Source organism: Lonchura striata, chromosome 2, assembly GCF_050655825.1.
Source record: "Lonchura striata isolate lonStrDom1 chromosome 2, ASM5065582v1, whole genome shotgun sequence".
NCBI classification, from domain to species: domain Eukaryota; kingdom Metazoa; phylum Chordata; class Aves; order Passeriformes; family Estrildidae; genus Lonchura; species Lonchura striata.
The window spans coordinates 24,295,883-24,311,816 of NC_140704.1; the positions used below are offsets into that span (position 1 = coordinate 24,295,883).

The 15,934-nt window shown below is 39.2% G+C and overlaps 1 protein-coding gene across 2 annotated transcripts; it reads right to left on the reverse strand.

The window, feature by feature from the left end:
* Positions 1 to 7,449: 7,449 nt before the first annotated feature.
* On the reverse strand, positions 7,450 to 15,851 carry TFPI2 (tissue factor pathway inhibitor 2). 2 transcript variants are annotated; one of them, XM_077787986.2, is made up of 5 exons: positions 15,733 to 15,851; positions 15,469 to 15,648; positions 14,820 to 14,999; positions 13,433 to 13,606; positions 7,450 to 10,951 (listed from the first exon to the last, which is right to left on the reverse strand). In XM_077787986.2, the coding sequence occupies exons 1-5, from the start codon at positions 15,812 to 15,814 to the stop codon at positions 10,851 to 10,853; spliced, it is 717 nt and encodes a 238-aa protein (XP_077644112.1). In that variant the 5' UTR covers positions 15,815 to 15,851; the 3' UTR covers positions 7,450 to 10,850. The 2 variants fall into 2 exon arrangements, with proteins under 2 accessions (XP_077644112.1, XP_077644110.1); XM_077787984.2 differs by having other exon boundaries at positions 7,450 to 10,954.
* Between the last annotated feature and the right edge of the window lie 83 nt (positions 15,852 to 15,934).

Sequence of the window (15,934 nt, forward strand, 5' to 3'; positions counted from 1 at the left end):
GGTTATAAGAAGAAGCACTGCTTACCAGGCCTGAATTTCACATGTATTGAGTGCTGATTGCTTCCAAACCAGTTCCTTACTGTGTGGCTTCTGTAGGAGAAATTCCGTCAGTTCATTATTTACTCATATGTTGGTCATTCTCAACCATCAATGCATTTGTGAACCTCCCTGCTGTTTTACCAGCATGACTGGATCCACATGAACCCAAATCTCTGGCCTTTCTCATAATCTGCTACAAGGCCACCCCACCAGAGCTTTCTGATTCAGCTGGTGCAGGGAATCAACGCAAGAACCATTTCACAACACGTGAGGTGTATGTGTATTTTCCCACATTACTCCTCACCCATCCCAGCCACTAACCAAACATGAGGTATGACAGAAGACATATTGTCAAACATATCTAAATGTTATAGACCCTTCACCTTTCTTGTCTTTGCTGTAGGATTATAGCTGTTGTGTTTTTTCAGTAGTCAATGAGCTAATTTAAATCTCAGAAACTGATTGTGTTCCTTACAGATTTCCAAAATAAACAAAGTCTTGAGCAACATATCTAACAACTTAATTCTCTCTTTTGTGTTGAACATCAAAAAAATATATATTTGTATTTCCAGTTATATTGCAGTCTATGCCAAAAATGTTAGCAAAAAGTCAAGAAGTCAGTAGAAGAAATTGTGTTGGATCATGACAGGGACTAATTCAGTGCCACAGTACCTCCATTAGCTGAAAGGACTGATCTTGTGGGTGAAATGGCAGAGACTTTGAGGGTTACCACATGCTCATCTCAGTCCCATTTCTGAGATTTAGTGACATAGTAGCAGAGTCAGACATAAGCACAGAGAAAGTAAAAATAACTACTACCTAAGGACAAAAAATAAGAGATTAAAACCAGACTGTTTATCCTGGTTGATCTTTCAGAAATATTTTAATGTTATTGCATCATTATGAATAGAATAGTAACGGTTTTATTCAGTAGGTTTTCTGGATTGCCTTTTAATTGGATGAGAGGCACATACAAAATTCAGCTTCAGTCCCACCTTCCCCCCTGAAACATTCACCCTTACTTTATACAGCACTGTCAAGCCTCTTGATGTGGTATCCCTCCCCTAACTGAGTTGGCAGACCTATCTGTCCTTGCAATCTTCACAGTCTGCCTCCATCAATTCTCCTTCTCTTTCATGTATGCAAATACATGTCTATGGCATGAGCCATCAGTTGAGTTTTAGTTCTCCTGAAGAGGCCAAACAATAGCACTCAGATCTCTGAACATCTGCATATGTTTTTAGTAAGCTCTGTTCATTTCAGGACTGCCACTTAGATGCACTTGAAATTACAACTTTATTAAAAAAAATCTGTTCTTCATGTTTCAGCCTCAGACCACGAGCTCATTCCATACTGTGCATCAAGTAAACTTGGATGTCAAAAATATTTTGGTCTTGGGTCTTACTGGAACTAGAAGTTGCAAGGTAAAGGCTGTATATTGCAGGAATCCAAACTATTTAGTATGTCAACACTGTTTGAAGAGACACGTGTGCGTCATGTTCTTGTTTGCAAGCTAATTAGATTGCTTGTTTTGAAAGATGGATTAATGAATTAATCACAGGGTGCGGTAGATGTTTTTTCTTGGCATTCTGAGACTGATTTAATATAAAGTGTTTTATTTTTTTCCGTGTATGATTCACCTCAGAACTCAAAAACACAAAAAATAGAAATGTGAAAATGCTAACTGTGTTAAAAAATGAATATTATTTTCACTTTGGCACAGTCAGTTTTCATTTATGTTATCTGAAACTGTAGATAGTACCAGCAACCATGGAAAGAGGGAACGATATGGGAGCTTTCTTGTTAAGAAATCAAAGCTGAATGGAAAAGGGTGTGGTTTTGATTGCACAAAATGTCAGACAGGTTTCTGGTTTGCAAATATGAAAACAGGAGTGGTTCACATTTTGATGCTTTCTCATACTGCTGCATTTATAGAATTTATTTTTTTACTTTAGTCAAATCAATTAAATTTTGGCAACTCCTAATATTGCAAAATTCACAACCCCAAATTCACATTCAAAAGCAGAAGGCAGCAGAGACTAGGATCTGGCTCAGCCTCTGACCATTTCTGGCCAATTCACCGAGCTGGGCATTTATATGTGCACTTTTCACTTATTTTCCTGTTTTTCAGCTTTCCCATTCTAAACAACTGCCCACTTAATGGGTAGAATTATGCACATTATTTTCATGGTGATCCAACCTGTTGAGCACTGCATGGTGAGATTCTTGCCCTTGGCACACAAGAAAATAAAGAGTCATGTTCAGCAATGCCAAATTGTGTGATTCTGAGCAAGACATTTAGCATGAACTGTGAACCACCTGGTCTTCAACCACTTTGAAAATGAAACGTGGAGCCAGATTTTCAAAGGTATTTACCTTAATAAATATAGATATAAATGTCCAAGGACAGAGATAAGGTGCCCTAGACACTTTTTTAAAAGCTCCTGGGAAATTCTTGGAACTCTATCAGTAGGGGTTAGAAAGCTACACACTTATTAAAATCATGCAAATCAAACCTTTGCAAATGCAATCTTTGTTTCCTGACCCCTTCTGTTTTCACCTTCAGCTATACAAACACTCTGTGCAGATACAGGACTGTGAAGTTCCTTCACCAACAACCTCCTTTTCATTCTTCTTCATTACTAAAACTGAAGAAATGTAAGAGACCAAAGTGCAGACTGCAAAATCTGCGTTACTAGTAAAGGGGACATTTTACACCCCAAACATATCCCATAAAGTCATGCACTGAGTCAAGGCAGAGTCCCATACCTGTTGATTAGGAAAATAAGCATTTTTATTGAATATTAAATAACAGTTAAATGGAAATTTAGCAGAAATAACACAGGAAGACTGAGTCCTAATTATGTATCAGAGCATGACTATACAAACATCTAAAAGAGACATTATCAAACCAGAGTGAGTGAATGCTACCAATAACCCATACCAGTGTTAGATATGGATTTAGTTATGCGTTGCAATTTCTCTTCACATCTGCTTTGCTTGAAAGCAATAAAATAGAGAAAGTTGTCACCATCATCCATCTGTTCCAAAAGCCTCAAAATCATGCTTTAGTGTGTTTTATGGAGTGCTTAGTGCTGCTGAGATTTATTGCATCAGCTGGAAAACAAAATTGTTATTATTTCATGTTTTCAGCTGTCTGATGGTGAAAAACACTACCTTTTAGGCTGTTGCTGAGTACAGTGATGTATTTCAAAACTCGATTAATACCCTATGGTCCCACCTGTGTGGATGTTCTCAGTTCAGTCAAAGAGAAAACAGAGAGTTTCTAACCAGGCAAGAGCCTGGGAAACAGTTGGGAAAGAATGCAAATAATTCTTTATCTTTCTTGTTGTTCACCTTGTTTATAGATTAGTTCTGCCACTGAGCATCATTCACTGCACACCAATGGTGTCAGATGTTTTAACTCTGGGACCAATGGAATTGGTCTGGACAATGCTCTCTATAAAAGAGAGATGTATTTGAAATAAATCGGAGTTCTACTCTCAAGCCTTCTCAACTGGAGTTTTTTCATACTGTCCTGCCTCAACAGCATCACACCTGAGAATCCAGACAGCTGATTTTTTTTAATTTCTTTTGCTTTTTGTACATTTGCTAGTGTGTGATAGTGCTGCAATATGACCACATGACCAACAAGTTTTCAATGTAGCACTCAAGTAATATAAATTCCTTGGAATAAAAGATGCAGATTTTATATGAGCACACTGTACAGAACAGACAGGGGGATGCATTCACCAGAAGGGCCAGGGGAGAAGAGCTCTGTCACCAGCCTCAGCATTCCAGCAGGCCAGGTCATGTGGTGGGAGCCCCTGCTCACTCCTGCTCTCTCTCTCCCCAAAGCCACTTCCCCATCCCAATCCTGAGTGATGCACCCAGGGCTGTGTCCCTACTCAGGCCCTGCTCCCCCTGCTCTGTACCTCTCAGCTCATGTCCCTGGCAGTGAGCTCTCCTAGGTCTGCACGGCACTGGGACACATGTCCTTCCCAAATCAAAGTCATACTTCTAGCATAGGCTGTGACTTGCACTGGGAATAGGGATTTCCCCAGGTAATGGCAATCCTAAGTGCCCTGGGTGCCCAGAAGTGTGCATGAACTCAGCTGCATCCTTAGTTTTTCTGTGATGTCCTCAGAAAATGTATTTGCATTTCCAGCATTATGTTACTCTTCACTTGGGACAGTCACTTACATTCATAGGAAAATCTGGAGTGAAAGGAGCTCAGACCATGTGGCTAATAAGCACAGAGAACATGGTCAGGTCCTGTGGTCTCTGGCTTTTTTAAGAACGTGGTGCAGGCAGAGGTTGTTCAAGAGGGCAAAGCAGAAGGAAGTGCAATGAGTCAAAAAAGGCTTTCCCCTCCTCCTTCCAGCCCAGGATTCCTTAGCCAAAGAATGATCATCGCTGCACAACTTGTAAAAATGTCTCTTGTGATTAGGAGGGAGCATGCAAGAGATGGAACTTTTATATTTTCCTCTGATTTGCCTTTCTCAAGTGCTTAAGGTATGTCCCACCTCTTTTCTCTCCAGAAAGCCATTTGAACTGTTTGTCAGTGGCTTCTTCACAGAGCTGAGGGTTTCAGCAATAAATAGTTTGAGGACATTTTGAGGCTCTGAGATCTGAAGCCTCACCCTCTGCAGCTGAAACTCAGCATGCTCCTCCCTAACACTTTGTGGGATGAAATCAGAAAGCTATTTTGAGAAATCAGATTTCTCAAAAATGAGAAAAAATAAAACCACAAACTTCAATGCTACTAAGTACTCACTGTCACATTTAAAGGCATATTTCTGTCTGTTTGGGATAGAAAAACTGCAGATGTCTCTGCACAAAAACGAGGCAATGAAGAGTTGGATAATTCTCTATCAGCTCTATTGCAATAGTTTTGTGAATAACTTTTTTACTTTATATCTGGGGTTCAAGAGCAGCTTTTCATCTGCATTACTGCAGAGTACAGTCTGTAATCTTCTTTTCAGTCTCATATTAAATAAAAAAATAGAAAATTGGAAAACAAAAAGGAGGTGAGCACTACTTCAGTGACCCACTTACTTTTTAGTAAACTTATTTTATTAGAACTTGTGTGATTCATGCTGCACAGTTTTGTTTGAGTATTGCTTAGGTTAATTCACACTAGAAGGATGCAAAACTGCTCTTATGAAACCAGTTAAGGAATTCATTTTAATTGCCAGTACCAAAGGGGCACTTAGGTGTCTACTCATGTGTAACCTATTGGAAAGAAGAGTATGCAAATTATCTGATGAATTTAAACCATACTAAATTCTTCCTTCAATATAAATTGATCTCTAATTATCTGAATATTGTTTTAGATTTTAAAAGAAGTCTTGACAAAAGTGGAAGGAACAAATCCTGAGAAAAACTAATCAAGGAAACACCTTTAATATTAAAACAGATATTTCCCAGTATTTTTGTAAAATGGGCTTCACAGCCTATTTTAGTTATAATCCTATTTAAAGACATATTGGAGTAAATCAGTGAGTTAGTTGCCCCACCAGATCAAGGAATCATATCCAGGAACTCTGTAGGCACTGAAATGAAGTTTGGAAACTTTTTGTTTAGCCTTTGTTTATTTGCTTGCACCCACTGATGAACACTGGTGAAGTAGATCACAGGTAAAGCACATGCATGTGTTGCTGCAGAACACTGCTTTGTGTAAGATCATGTTTCTGCACCTAAAAGAAGGTTATTGAAGTCTTTAATTCACTCCAGCTCTTGTTAAAATCGTGGTAGAGTCCCTCTGGCTGGCACAGTGGAAACTGTGCAGGCTCCTTACGCTCTAGCCGCAGCAGGCTGAATCCATGAGAGAGCAGTAAATACCATTTGTCATTACTTTTTTTCTCATTAGATTTCCCTCCCACTTTAAGGGTAAAAAAAATGCAAGGTGGGGAGGGCGTGAAAGACTTGTGAGTTGTGCTGCTTTCTACTGGAGGCACTTCTATAAAGTGCTCTTTCTTAACATCACTGAAAATCAAGATTCCCCAGTTGAAAATTACTGTAATGATGGAAAGCTTCCTTCTGCTGTGGTTGTGTGGCGTATTATTCACCCTCTACTCTCTTGACTCTTTAAATAGCTTTTATTAGTATAATCTAACCTCTTTATCTTGCTTCCCACATACAGGAAAAAAAATCTCATAGATAACAGTTTTCATATGCATTTATTAGATACTGTGAGTTTTATTACTGCATTTCACTCTAAGCCTTAAAAAAATGCAAACAGGCATTGCTATCCTAGAAAAGCTGCTGCAAACTTCCTGAGTAGTGCCCTACCTCCAAAAAAGCTCACTGAGCAAAACTATTGTTAATTCACATGGTAGATATAGTGAAGTATTTAACCTGTAGTTAATTTATTAAGGCCTTTCATGAGGATCTGGCCTCAGAAATAATAAGGCTTAAGATTTCTGTATGCTTACTAGCTTGAAGTTTAGCCCCACCAAGTCAGACAGTGTGATGTGCTTTGAGTAGCAATTGCATTTAAAACCTTTCACACAACAGCAATTAGGCACCTAATCTGATTTGTCTGGAAGAGCACCACTTTTCTCCATTTACATCTGAAATTATGGTCATCGCTGCCAGTACAAAGGGAACCTTCATCAAAAGTGACTTCTTTCATTCCCACATAATAGATACAATGCTCTACATTTCACAGATTAGTCTTCAACTTGCCTGAACTCTCTCCCTTTCATGAATAGCCCACACATGAGCCGGGAACACTCATTTCTCTGGAATTTATTTGGAAATCACAGCTCATGATCACAACAGTGGCTAATGCTTTTATGCTTCTTGTTTCCATAGGTTACTTTTTAAATATCACTGCTGTTCATTAGGCTGTATATGATTAACACCCCTTCTCTTCAGCAATTAACTATTTTATCAGATAATAGACATTAATGTACAGGACCACCAGACACTGAAAAATGAGGCTTACTTCAACAGAAGCATGTATTTCTGTGCTAGTTATTGTGATAGTCTTTCTTACTAGAAAGAAAATGAGGCAGATTTTGCTTTCAGTAACACTGCTGTAAGTGCATAATACTGGCACATCCACAGCATGGTTCTTCCAGATTTACACAGTCATAGCTGGACTGTTTCTCTAGTAAAACAGAATTCTTGTCCCTGTGTGGGTCAGAATAGCTGCCCTCAGCCATATGGGTGACTGCAACCTTCAGGATAGAATCTCTCACCTCTGATCTGAGACACAAGTTTTTATTATATTTTTTTAACATGGGACATTGTTTCTAAAAAATGTTTTTTCTAAAAAAGTTCCATGTTTTCTACCTCAGCTAATGAGAAGTGACAGAGAAACAGGAATGCTTCTTGTAATCAGAAATCTGACTCCAGGCATACAAGCTGAACTCATTGTCAGTTCACTACTAAAGTATGGAATTGTGGGAAAGCCCTTTATTGGGGCAAATCAGTGTTAAAATTACGTATGGTAAAATTCCGCTGGCCATCATGTAGCTTATCAATAAAAATATTATGTGTTTCCACAAGGATTTTTTTTAATCTTTTTGACATTTAAAGTACCACTGAAATATAACAATGAAGCCAATCTTCTACTCTGGAAATAATTTACAAAGCAAATCTTTGAGTACTGTCACATGATGAAGAATCAGTGCAGATTTTCATTTTTATAATTTTCATACAGCTCTTTGCAATATATCACTAAGAAAGGATCTGGAATTATGGGTCACAATGAAAGTTAAAGAGCAAGGATGTTGCAATGCAGTTTATTAAAATCTGCTTATTCCAGCAACTGCTTTTCAGTGGCAGGTATGACTGTCCTGTGCAAATCACTAGTCAGGAGTTTCGGTGGCAGCTTGCCTATGCAAACCCAACTGATTATAATCATTGCTTCCCTCCTCTGCTGTAGAAATTTGCACTGTGACACACAATACCAGATGCTGGACACTGGCTACTATAATAAAAGTTAATTTGCAGGATGTTAAGGACTGTATTAATTTTCAATGTGGCAAAACACTAACAGTTGGCCCAAGGTTGGGCCAACTGTTGTTTCATCAGCAGACTAAAAGAGGAAGTAAGTAATGAATTATATAAAGGGCTTTAGATGACAAGTGTTTAGATTAGCCGAAGTCACAGTAGGCTGAAGGGATGTTAGAGTAACCAAAGAACACAAAGCAGAGCAGCACAGTGACAGCTGAATTCTTTGTGGCTTAAAGAAGAAAAAGTGAAGGCATTTACCTGGACATATGGTACAATTTATGTAACAGCTTCTATAAGGAACTGAAAAAAAATCTTTCATTAATATTTCCTTCCCCTGCCCCACCTCCTCCAGAATACTCTACAGCCTGCTCACTACGAAACCCTGTGAAAATCATGGTTTATCTTAAATTTCTGTATGATACCAGGTAGATAAGGGATTAAAACCCAAGCCTGTGATATTTCACTATGTACTTTAACAGCAAGCCCTTAGGCTTTAAATGATGTTTTTATGCAAGTGAAGCAAGTGCCCATGGAACAGCTGCATTACACAGGGTGCTGCGGTGATCACTGCAGCACTCTGGTCCATCAAGACACTTCTCACTGAGCCCTGAGTTGGCATGAACAGATGAGTGGCAAACTCTTGAATCCTTTCCAGGACATGAGCAGGGTATTGCATTGTTCAAGGCACACAGTTCTGGATCAAAAACAAGAGTGGAGCTGCTCTCAGATTTGGGGCTTCCTTTAAATTCTAGGTCCACTTTTGTATCCCATCCAAAGAAACTCCTATGAAAGTCAAAGACACAAAGAGATAAGGGGCAATAGTAATTTCTCAAGCATGATTTCAAAGATTGTATATATTATAGACCCCATGGTGTTGCTGTTAAAAGATAGCCATTCTTTACAGTTATAAATTGTGTTTAAATTGAACTTTGACTTCCTACACAGGCTTATGTTTTTATAAGCCATGGTCAGACTGTGAAACGAACACAGCTCTAAATGTTAGTGTTAGGTATGAAGATATTCAGAGGACATTCTGGGCTGATGCTCTAAACAGCACAGCTGAAGTTCACAACCAACAGGAAGGGATATGGGCAATGTCCACAGGTATTGTGCCCTGGCTCCCTCAGGGCGTTTATACTAGTCCCTTTCTGTTGGAAGGCTGGCTACCAAGAGGTTTGGCATGGGACAAGAACTCAAAACTGTGTCACTAGTTACCTGCAATTGTCTGCCACAGTATCCTCATTCATCTGCACTGAGCAAGAGTGAATAAATTAATTAATAAAGGAATTTTATTAAAATAAAAAGGGGTTTTGAGACCAAGAACCAGAAATGGAGTGACAGAAAGACAATGGCAAGCACAGACAACCGCTTTAATCAAAAGTATGGCAATGAGAGAAATGTCAGTAAGAAAATCAGATCTTTACTAGTTTGCCCATCATGTTCCCTCTCCGAAATAGGTTTAAAGCACACATCTGAATTATTCTAACTGAAAGCCAGTGCAATTTCAAACAAATACCTTGTCACCCACACAAAAGCCATTCAGATAGTGCAACATCAAACAGGAGACCCAGCAGCAAATAAGCTAATCTAAGCACCCCTTGGAGAGCAGCTCTTTCAAGAAAGCCAGCTGAGCTACAAAACTGCTGGGGATGATTAACATCAATGCCATTTATTGGCTTTCTTCAAATAAAGACCTCAGTGTAAGGAAATAATTGAAGAGACAACTAAACTCTGTTAGAGTCATAATTAAGAAATTATAGGTTCCAGTACACATATTGGTCTATACAACTCATTCAGGATAATGACAGAACAAGCTTTTTTTTTTTTTTTCACAAAAAACATTTTATTAACATTACTTATGAATTTATATTTAGAAAATATTGTAGGTGAAATTAACTGAAATTCAGACATGACTAAAATACAAAATATAAAAGAATGTGCAAAAGTATCACCATAGGCATAACCTACCATAAGAAATATAAAAGTGCCTCAAAAGAGGGATTACTCTTTTGTAGATGAAATTTGCAGAAATTTCTGCTGCTCTGCTTCAACAGCCAGTGCATTATCACAAATATCAAAATCTTCTGCAGATGTAATCAGCATAGTTCCATTAAAATCAGTAAAACTATGTTGATTAATGCCATATGAAGATCTGCAGTAACTTAGCAAAAATTTCAAATGTCACAAAAAAGTAATGGCTACATTTTTTATTTTAATACTCAACTAACTTATTCATTACCTTTGTCAGAGTGTTTATCAAGGCATCCCTATTCCAAATTCTCTTCTGTGGGATGAGCTGCATTTAAATTTATACTTCTTTTACACTTACGAAGGCTTTTGAAAGCTTTCACTATGAACATTAACTGTAAATTACAATCTATTTAAATTATAGGGCCAAAGTATGTAAATGGCAGGGCAATAAACCTCTGAACACACTTGTGAAAAGTTCCTTTTCTTTAGCAAGCAGAGGATGCAACACAAAATTTAAAAATCCATGGTAGATTTTCAGTGTTGGACTCTCCTTCGTTATAATAACAGACATTTAATTTTTCAAATTTTAATTGATTTTCAGCAGCTGAAATTTTCTCCCAAGGCAGTAGTAACATTCCCCCCATAAAAACATGGATATCTAAACAAGTCTTTCCAAAATATTATTACAAACACAGCAGAAGAACCAAACTTCATTCTTCTATTAAGTACAGTTCCTTATAAAAAAGTAAATTGCATAAAAAGCAGCTCTGAAAGACAGAACTATGTCAGTATAAAACTTTGTGAAAAATATCTTACAAAAGAAGAAAGTGGAATTGACAAAAGTGTTTCAAACATCCAAGAGCACGTCAGCTTTAAGACTTCAGGTTATACATCTGAGATTTTTTCTTCAGTTTTCTCACTATTTTTCTGCGGAGTACATTTGTTGGCTTGTTGATACTTGGTTTCTGATTTCCTGCTAACAAAAGAAAGGAAGCACTTAGGGAAACTGAATGACAAAACTGTTACTACTTGTTATTGTTTAAGTTTTGTTCATGTTACATTGTTCACTGTCCAATAATAACAAACATACCAGAAACTGTAACATGTATTCCCATGCATTCCCTATTGTCACACTGTAAGGTCACCAGTGTGTTTACCTTTGGCACTGGAATCCTACTTTGCTGCTCTTTTTCTGAGCATCAAAGCCTTATCTAAGTGTCCTGCAGTTACAGCAGAATGGAACTAAATACACTGCCCTCTGTTAAAAAAAACAAACCAAACAACAAAACAAACAAACCCAACAACCAACCAAAAATTAACCCCACATAAACAAAAAATCTTAACCTATTCTTACATTTCTCTGAACAGTGGGGCAAAGGTTAAAATACAGCCAGTGCTTGTGGGAGATGTAAAGATAAAATTATTTGAGTTCCTGCACATAACTCACAGAAACTGCAAAATGGCCTAAGACAGTCAGAGCTAACGCCAGATGTGCTTTCAAAGGCTGCATGAATTGTGTGAGAGCAATTGAGAAAACAAGTCTTCTGCAATCTTGACTGAAAATCTTTGTTTTTATGCTACCTATTTACCAGCATGCAGAGCCACTGGGGCCAGTTCCCAATTCTTTTGCTGTAACCCCAATGCATTTACTTTCTTTTCCAATATAATCCTTTTCTAATAGAAATTCTTTATATAAAGAATATAAATATTCTTTTAAAGATTAAATTAATCACAAACCCTTTCACTCAAAACACAATAGATCAGTTTAACAAACAGCTGTATATTTGCAGAGGGAAGGTGAACTGAATTCAGCTTGAGACTCCAACAGGTAACATGAAAGCTGCTGAGGAGGAAATAATGGAAGCAGGAGAGGAGGAGTGGCTTAAGGTGCCTGAATTATTTGCTTAATGTTGCTGTGCACTCCCAAGCTATAGAAATTAATATGCATAGCACAACATTAATCAGCACTAATTATGCCCTTAACTTTGGTCTTCAGCTGTACCAAGCCTTACTGAACTGTGAAATCCCCAAGTTCATTAAAAAGCTTGTAACTGATACTTCACACATGGCTATCTGGTGCTCTAGTTACAAGACAGACAGCATCTCCTTACCTCTTTCTTCCACACATACAAAAAACAAAAAAAAAATGTGAGGAAGAGAGAACCCCCAGGTGAATCTGGCTGGGTGTGGGCAGGGGCAGTGGGGAGGTGAGACGCTGAAGAAGCAGTTTCCATCCTCCTCTCCCTGCACACTCCACACTGGAGCCTGGCCCAACCACTTCACAGGTAGTAATGGATGCAAATTAGATAATCACAAGCATCTCAGATAACTTAACATACTATTAGAGACTCTCTTGTAATAGGATGGCAGAGACACTCAGACTTGTCATCCACAGAAATATTACTGTCATGACTAACTGGCAGGCAATACTTTTATTTCTCAGAACTGTGCTCAGGGTACAGTCCTTGCCCCAGCCCTGGATTTCCAGCCCAGAACTGAAGAATCATCACCCAGCATAAGGCTTCTGACTATACAACTTCAATACTGAAGTACTCAGTTCTTGTGAGTATTATGTTTAAAAGAGAGCTGCTTTTTAGTTTTTCCTTTTTCTTTTTCTCAAATGCAATGCACATACCTAATACAGTCTTAAGTACTTTTCCCATTAGTATCGATTTTTAGAATACTGTGTGCAATGTCTGCTTCCTAAGTTTTCTGGGCAACAACATACAATTATGCTTTTCTCTATCTCTCTCATTTATTTTCATTAATTCAAATTAATTAAACGAGAATTAAAACTTGCAATAGCTGCAATATGACTGCAAATAAAAGCACAACTGTTTTGATTTACAAGCACAGGCAGTAGCTGGTTTGAATAAAAGCATTAGGAAAAATCAATTATCATTCCAAGCTTTCTCCCCATAGCCAGAGAAAACAGCCAACACAGCACAACTGATGAGGCAGAAATCTTTAGTAATGGGAATAGGAAATGTGAGTAGGCAACAGGGAATTAAGGAAGGATGGCAACTTCTAAAAATGCAAAGGGAAAAAAGTAAATTAATTTCACAACTGACTTTAATCCTATTTAAAACTATCCAGCATGAAAGGATATCTTAATTAGTGGTCATGGAGATACTGAACAGTTTAAAGATTGATTCCTTGTGGGCTCTAGGAAGTAGGCTTAGTCTATTTTGCGTGCTCCCTCCTCTACACTTCATTCAAATATGGTGTAACCACTTCACATTACACTGATCTTGCCAGAAGGATTTAGCATTGCCTTTCAATTTTCCGTGCCCTTAAAAACACAAGAGTCCAAATGCAAAAAGTACACCTGTAGCAAGCCAAGATGAATCAAAGAACACTACGAACATTTGTTACTGTTATATGAATTTCTTTAAATGCTTGTGACTGACAAAATACAAAAAACAAAACAAAAAACAAAACAAAAAACCCTTACCATTTCTACAGACATTGTAGCAATCCATTTCAGTGACGAAGTTGTTGGCATTTCCACCACAGCCAGTATATCTGAACTCTTTACATGATTTAGTCTTGGAGTCATAGTAATAGCGAGGCACGGAAGAGGAACATAATCCTTCATCCATTGGGCTATAGCAGAGCAAGGGGCCAGCTTGGGAAAAAGGGACAAAGGAAAAAAGAGCGAGAAAAATAACATAAATTTAATCTCTGTACATGGCTTCTTAAAATTGATTCTGAAATAAATTTTGTGTCTAAACAGTCCTTTTTCCCCTTGAATTGACACTATTATTGATCACTTCAAAGACTTTCTACATCTTATTCCTGGGAGCTGTGCATTTGAGAAAGCAACAGACCATCCTAGAAAACAGGATTAGATCCCATAAGTGAAATTCATCAGCTTCCCCCATTTGTGATGCTATACATATGACAGCAAAGATTTTTATGTGATCTTATTCCGCATATATAGGAATATAGCAATAATTTCAATGCAAAAGTCTCTGTAGAGGAAAAAAAAAAGGTACAACTTTTCTATAATTTTCTCAGCAAATTCTGCTTGCAGCAAAAAGTAAAAATCCAACAATTTTCCTCAAGAGCCAGTTTCTTTTTGCCTCAACAATTTTTTTTTCTGCTGTAGCCCCTTCATCAACCCACTGTATGTCCAACAGAAATAATTCAGCTTTCACCTAAGAAAATGCTGATAATCTGTCATCAGCCACAAATAAATGTCATCAAGTACTAATATCGCTTAGGGCAGTGACAACTTCTATACATTCTGGTAAATCTTCAAAGAGCCTGTCTTGAACTAGATATTAACCTGATGGTCACGTCAAAGCTTAGTTATAGTCATCTGCTCATAATTGGCACCAATTTTATTTAAAGCTCAAATGGAGAGACAGTGAAGAATCATATCAGGCAAAACACTTTTGTTAGAAGCTGAGCTGTTGAGTGTCAAAAACCTGAGCCACCTACCACAAGCTCCCTAAAATTCTCATCTGAATTTTAGAAAGGTGCTTCTGCTTTACATTGCCACTTCCCTGAATGTGACTGCCACAATCTCTAACACATCTTCCTCAACACAGAACTTCAACCTTATTATTTCTCTTCAAATAGAGCTCTACAGCTCTCTAGAAGTCAAGAAATTGATTTGGTATAGCTATGGATCTATTTAAGATCTCAGCATTTTTGTTCTTTCAGTAACAGCTAGGACAACTTATTAAAATTAAAGTGGACAATATAAACATCTGCTTTACACAAGTCTTCAAAAATACCACTGCATGGGTTTTCAGAGGAAAATATCAAATGAAGTATCATCTTCATATCACTTTCAAACCATCTATTTTATTAAAAATTGGAACAACCATTACTTTTTTCTGGTAGACAGTGGTCCACACAAGACTGCAAATCTCTGAAGTTGTTGCCATTTCCATAACAGCCACCATAGATGAATTCCTCACACCTCATCGAGCTCAAGTTAAAGGCATATCTTCTTAGATAACTCCTGCAAGGTCCTCCATCAGCCTCCATCCGGCATAATTTGGGCACTTCTGCAGAAAAAATAATTTCATCCCCTATAAAGCCAGCCCTTCGTGCTTCACATACAGAACAACATGGTAGTATAGGCAAAACAGTATTACTTCAGTTGCAGGCAAGTCCCAGTTTGTCCCACCTGCTTTTTACTGGAGGAATTCAATGCATTAATTAGCAATTAAGTGCTATATTAAATCACATTTAAAATACTAATAGATAAATTCCACGCATCACCTCTGGATCAACTCACTCTGTATTTTCTGCCTAAAATTGACATCAGCAAGAAGCTGCAACAAGCAGGAGGGTCACCAGTTCGACTCGATCTAAAGGTCTTTTCCAACTTAAACAGCTCTATGATTCTAGGGCTCCGTGGTATATCGGGTGGGTGCAAAGCGTCCCGCAAAGCCGAGCAGCCTCCCCGGCGCGCCCCCTCCAGCCCCCTGCCACGCCGGGACCCTCTGGGGCACCGCCGGTGCCTGGACTCACTCTTGATGGTCCAGCAGCTCTTCTCGCAGTCGTCGAAGGTGAGGAAGTTGTTGGCGTTGCCGTAGCAGCCCCCGTAGGTGAACTCCTGGCAGCTCTGCGTGTGCCGGTCGTAGTACCAGCGCGGCACCAGGGCGCGGCAGGGCCCCTCGTCGGGGGGCAGCAGGCAGGCGCGCTGCTTCTCTGCGGAGACAGCAGCCGCGGGGCTGAGGCCGCCGCGCCGGGGGGCGGCCCCGGCCCCGGGGTCCCACGAGGGCCCGCTCCTACCTGTGAGGGGGCGCTGGGCCAGCGCGGCGCTCAGCAGCGGCAGCAGCAGCGCGGGCAGCGGCAGGCGGCGGCCGGGGGCCATGGCGGCGGGCGGCAGCGGGCTTCGGGGAGCGAGCGGCGCTTCCCCGCCGACGGCAGCGCTTTATATGCACCGGGGCGGCTTCCCCGGGCCGCCTCCTTGCGCAGGTGGTGGGAGGGGAAG

What these genes read in the sequence shown, in the direction of transcription:
- TFPI2 (XM_077787984.2), bottom strand. Translation starts at nt 15,814, where the DNA reads ATGGCCCCCGGCCGCCGCCTGCCGCTGCCCGCGCTGCTGCTGCCGCTG. An exon ending in GGCCCAGCGCCCCCTCACAG is followed by an intron (nt 15,649 to 15,732) that starts GTAGGAGCGGGC and finishes CTGTCTCCGCAG; the next exon opens with AGAAGCAGCGCGCCTGCCTG. An exon ending in CCACTGTCTACCAGAAAAAA is followed by an intron (nt 13,607 to 14,819) that starts GTAATGGTTGTT and finishes CTTTTTCCCAAG; the next exon opens with CTGGCCCCTTGCTCTGCTAT.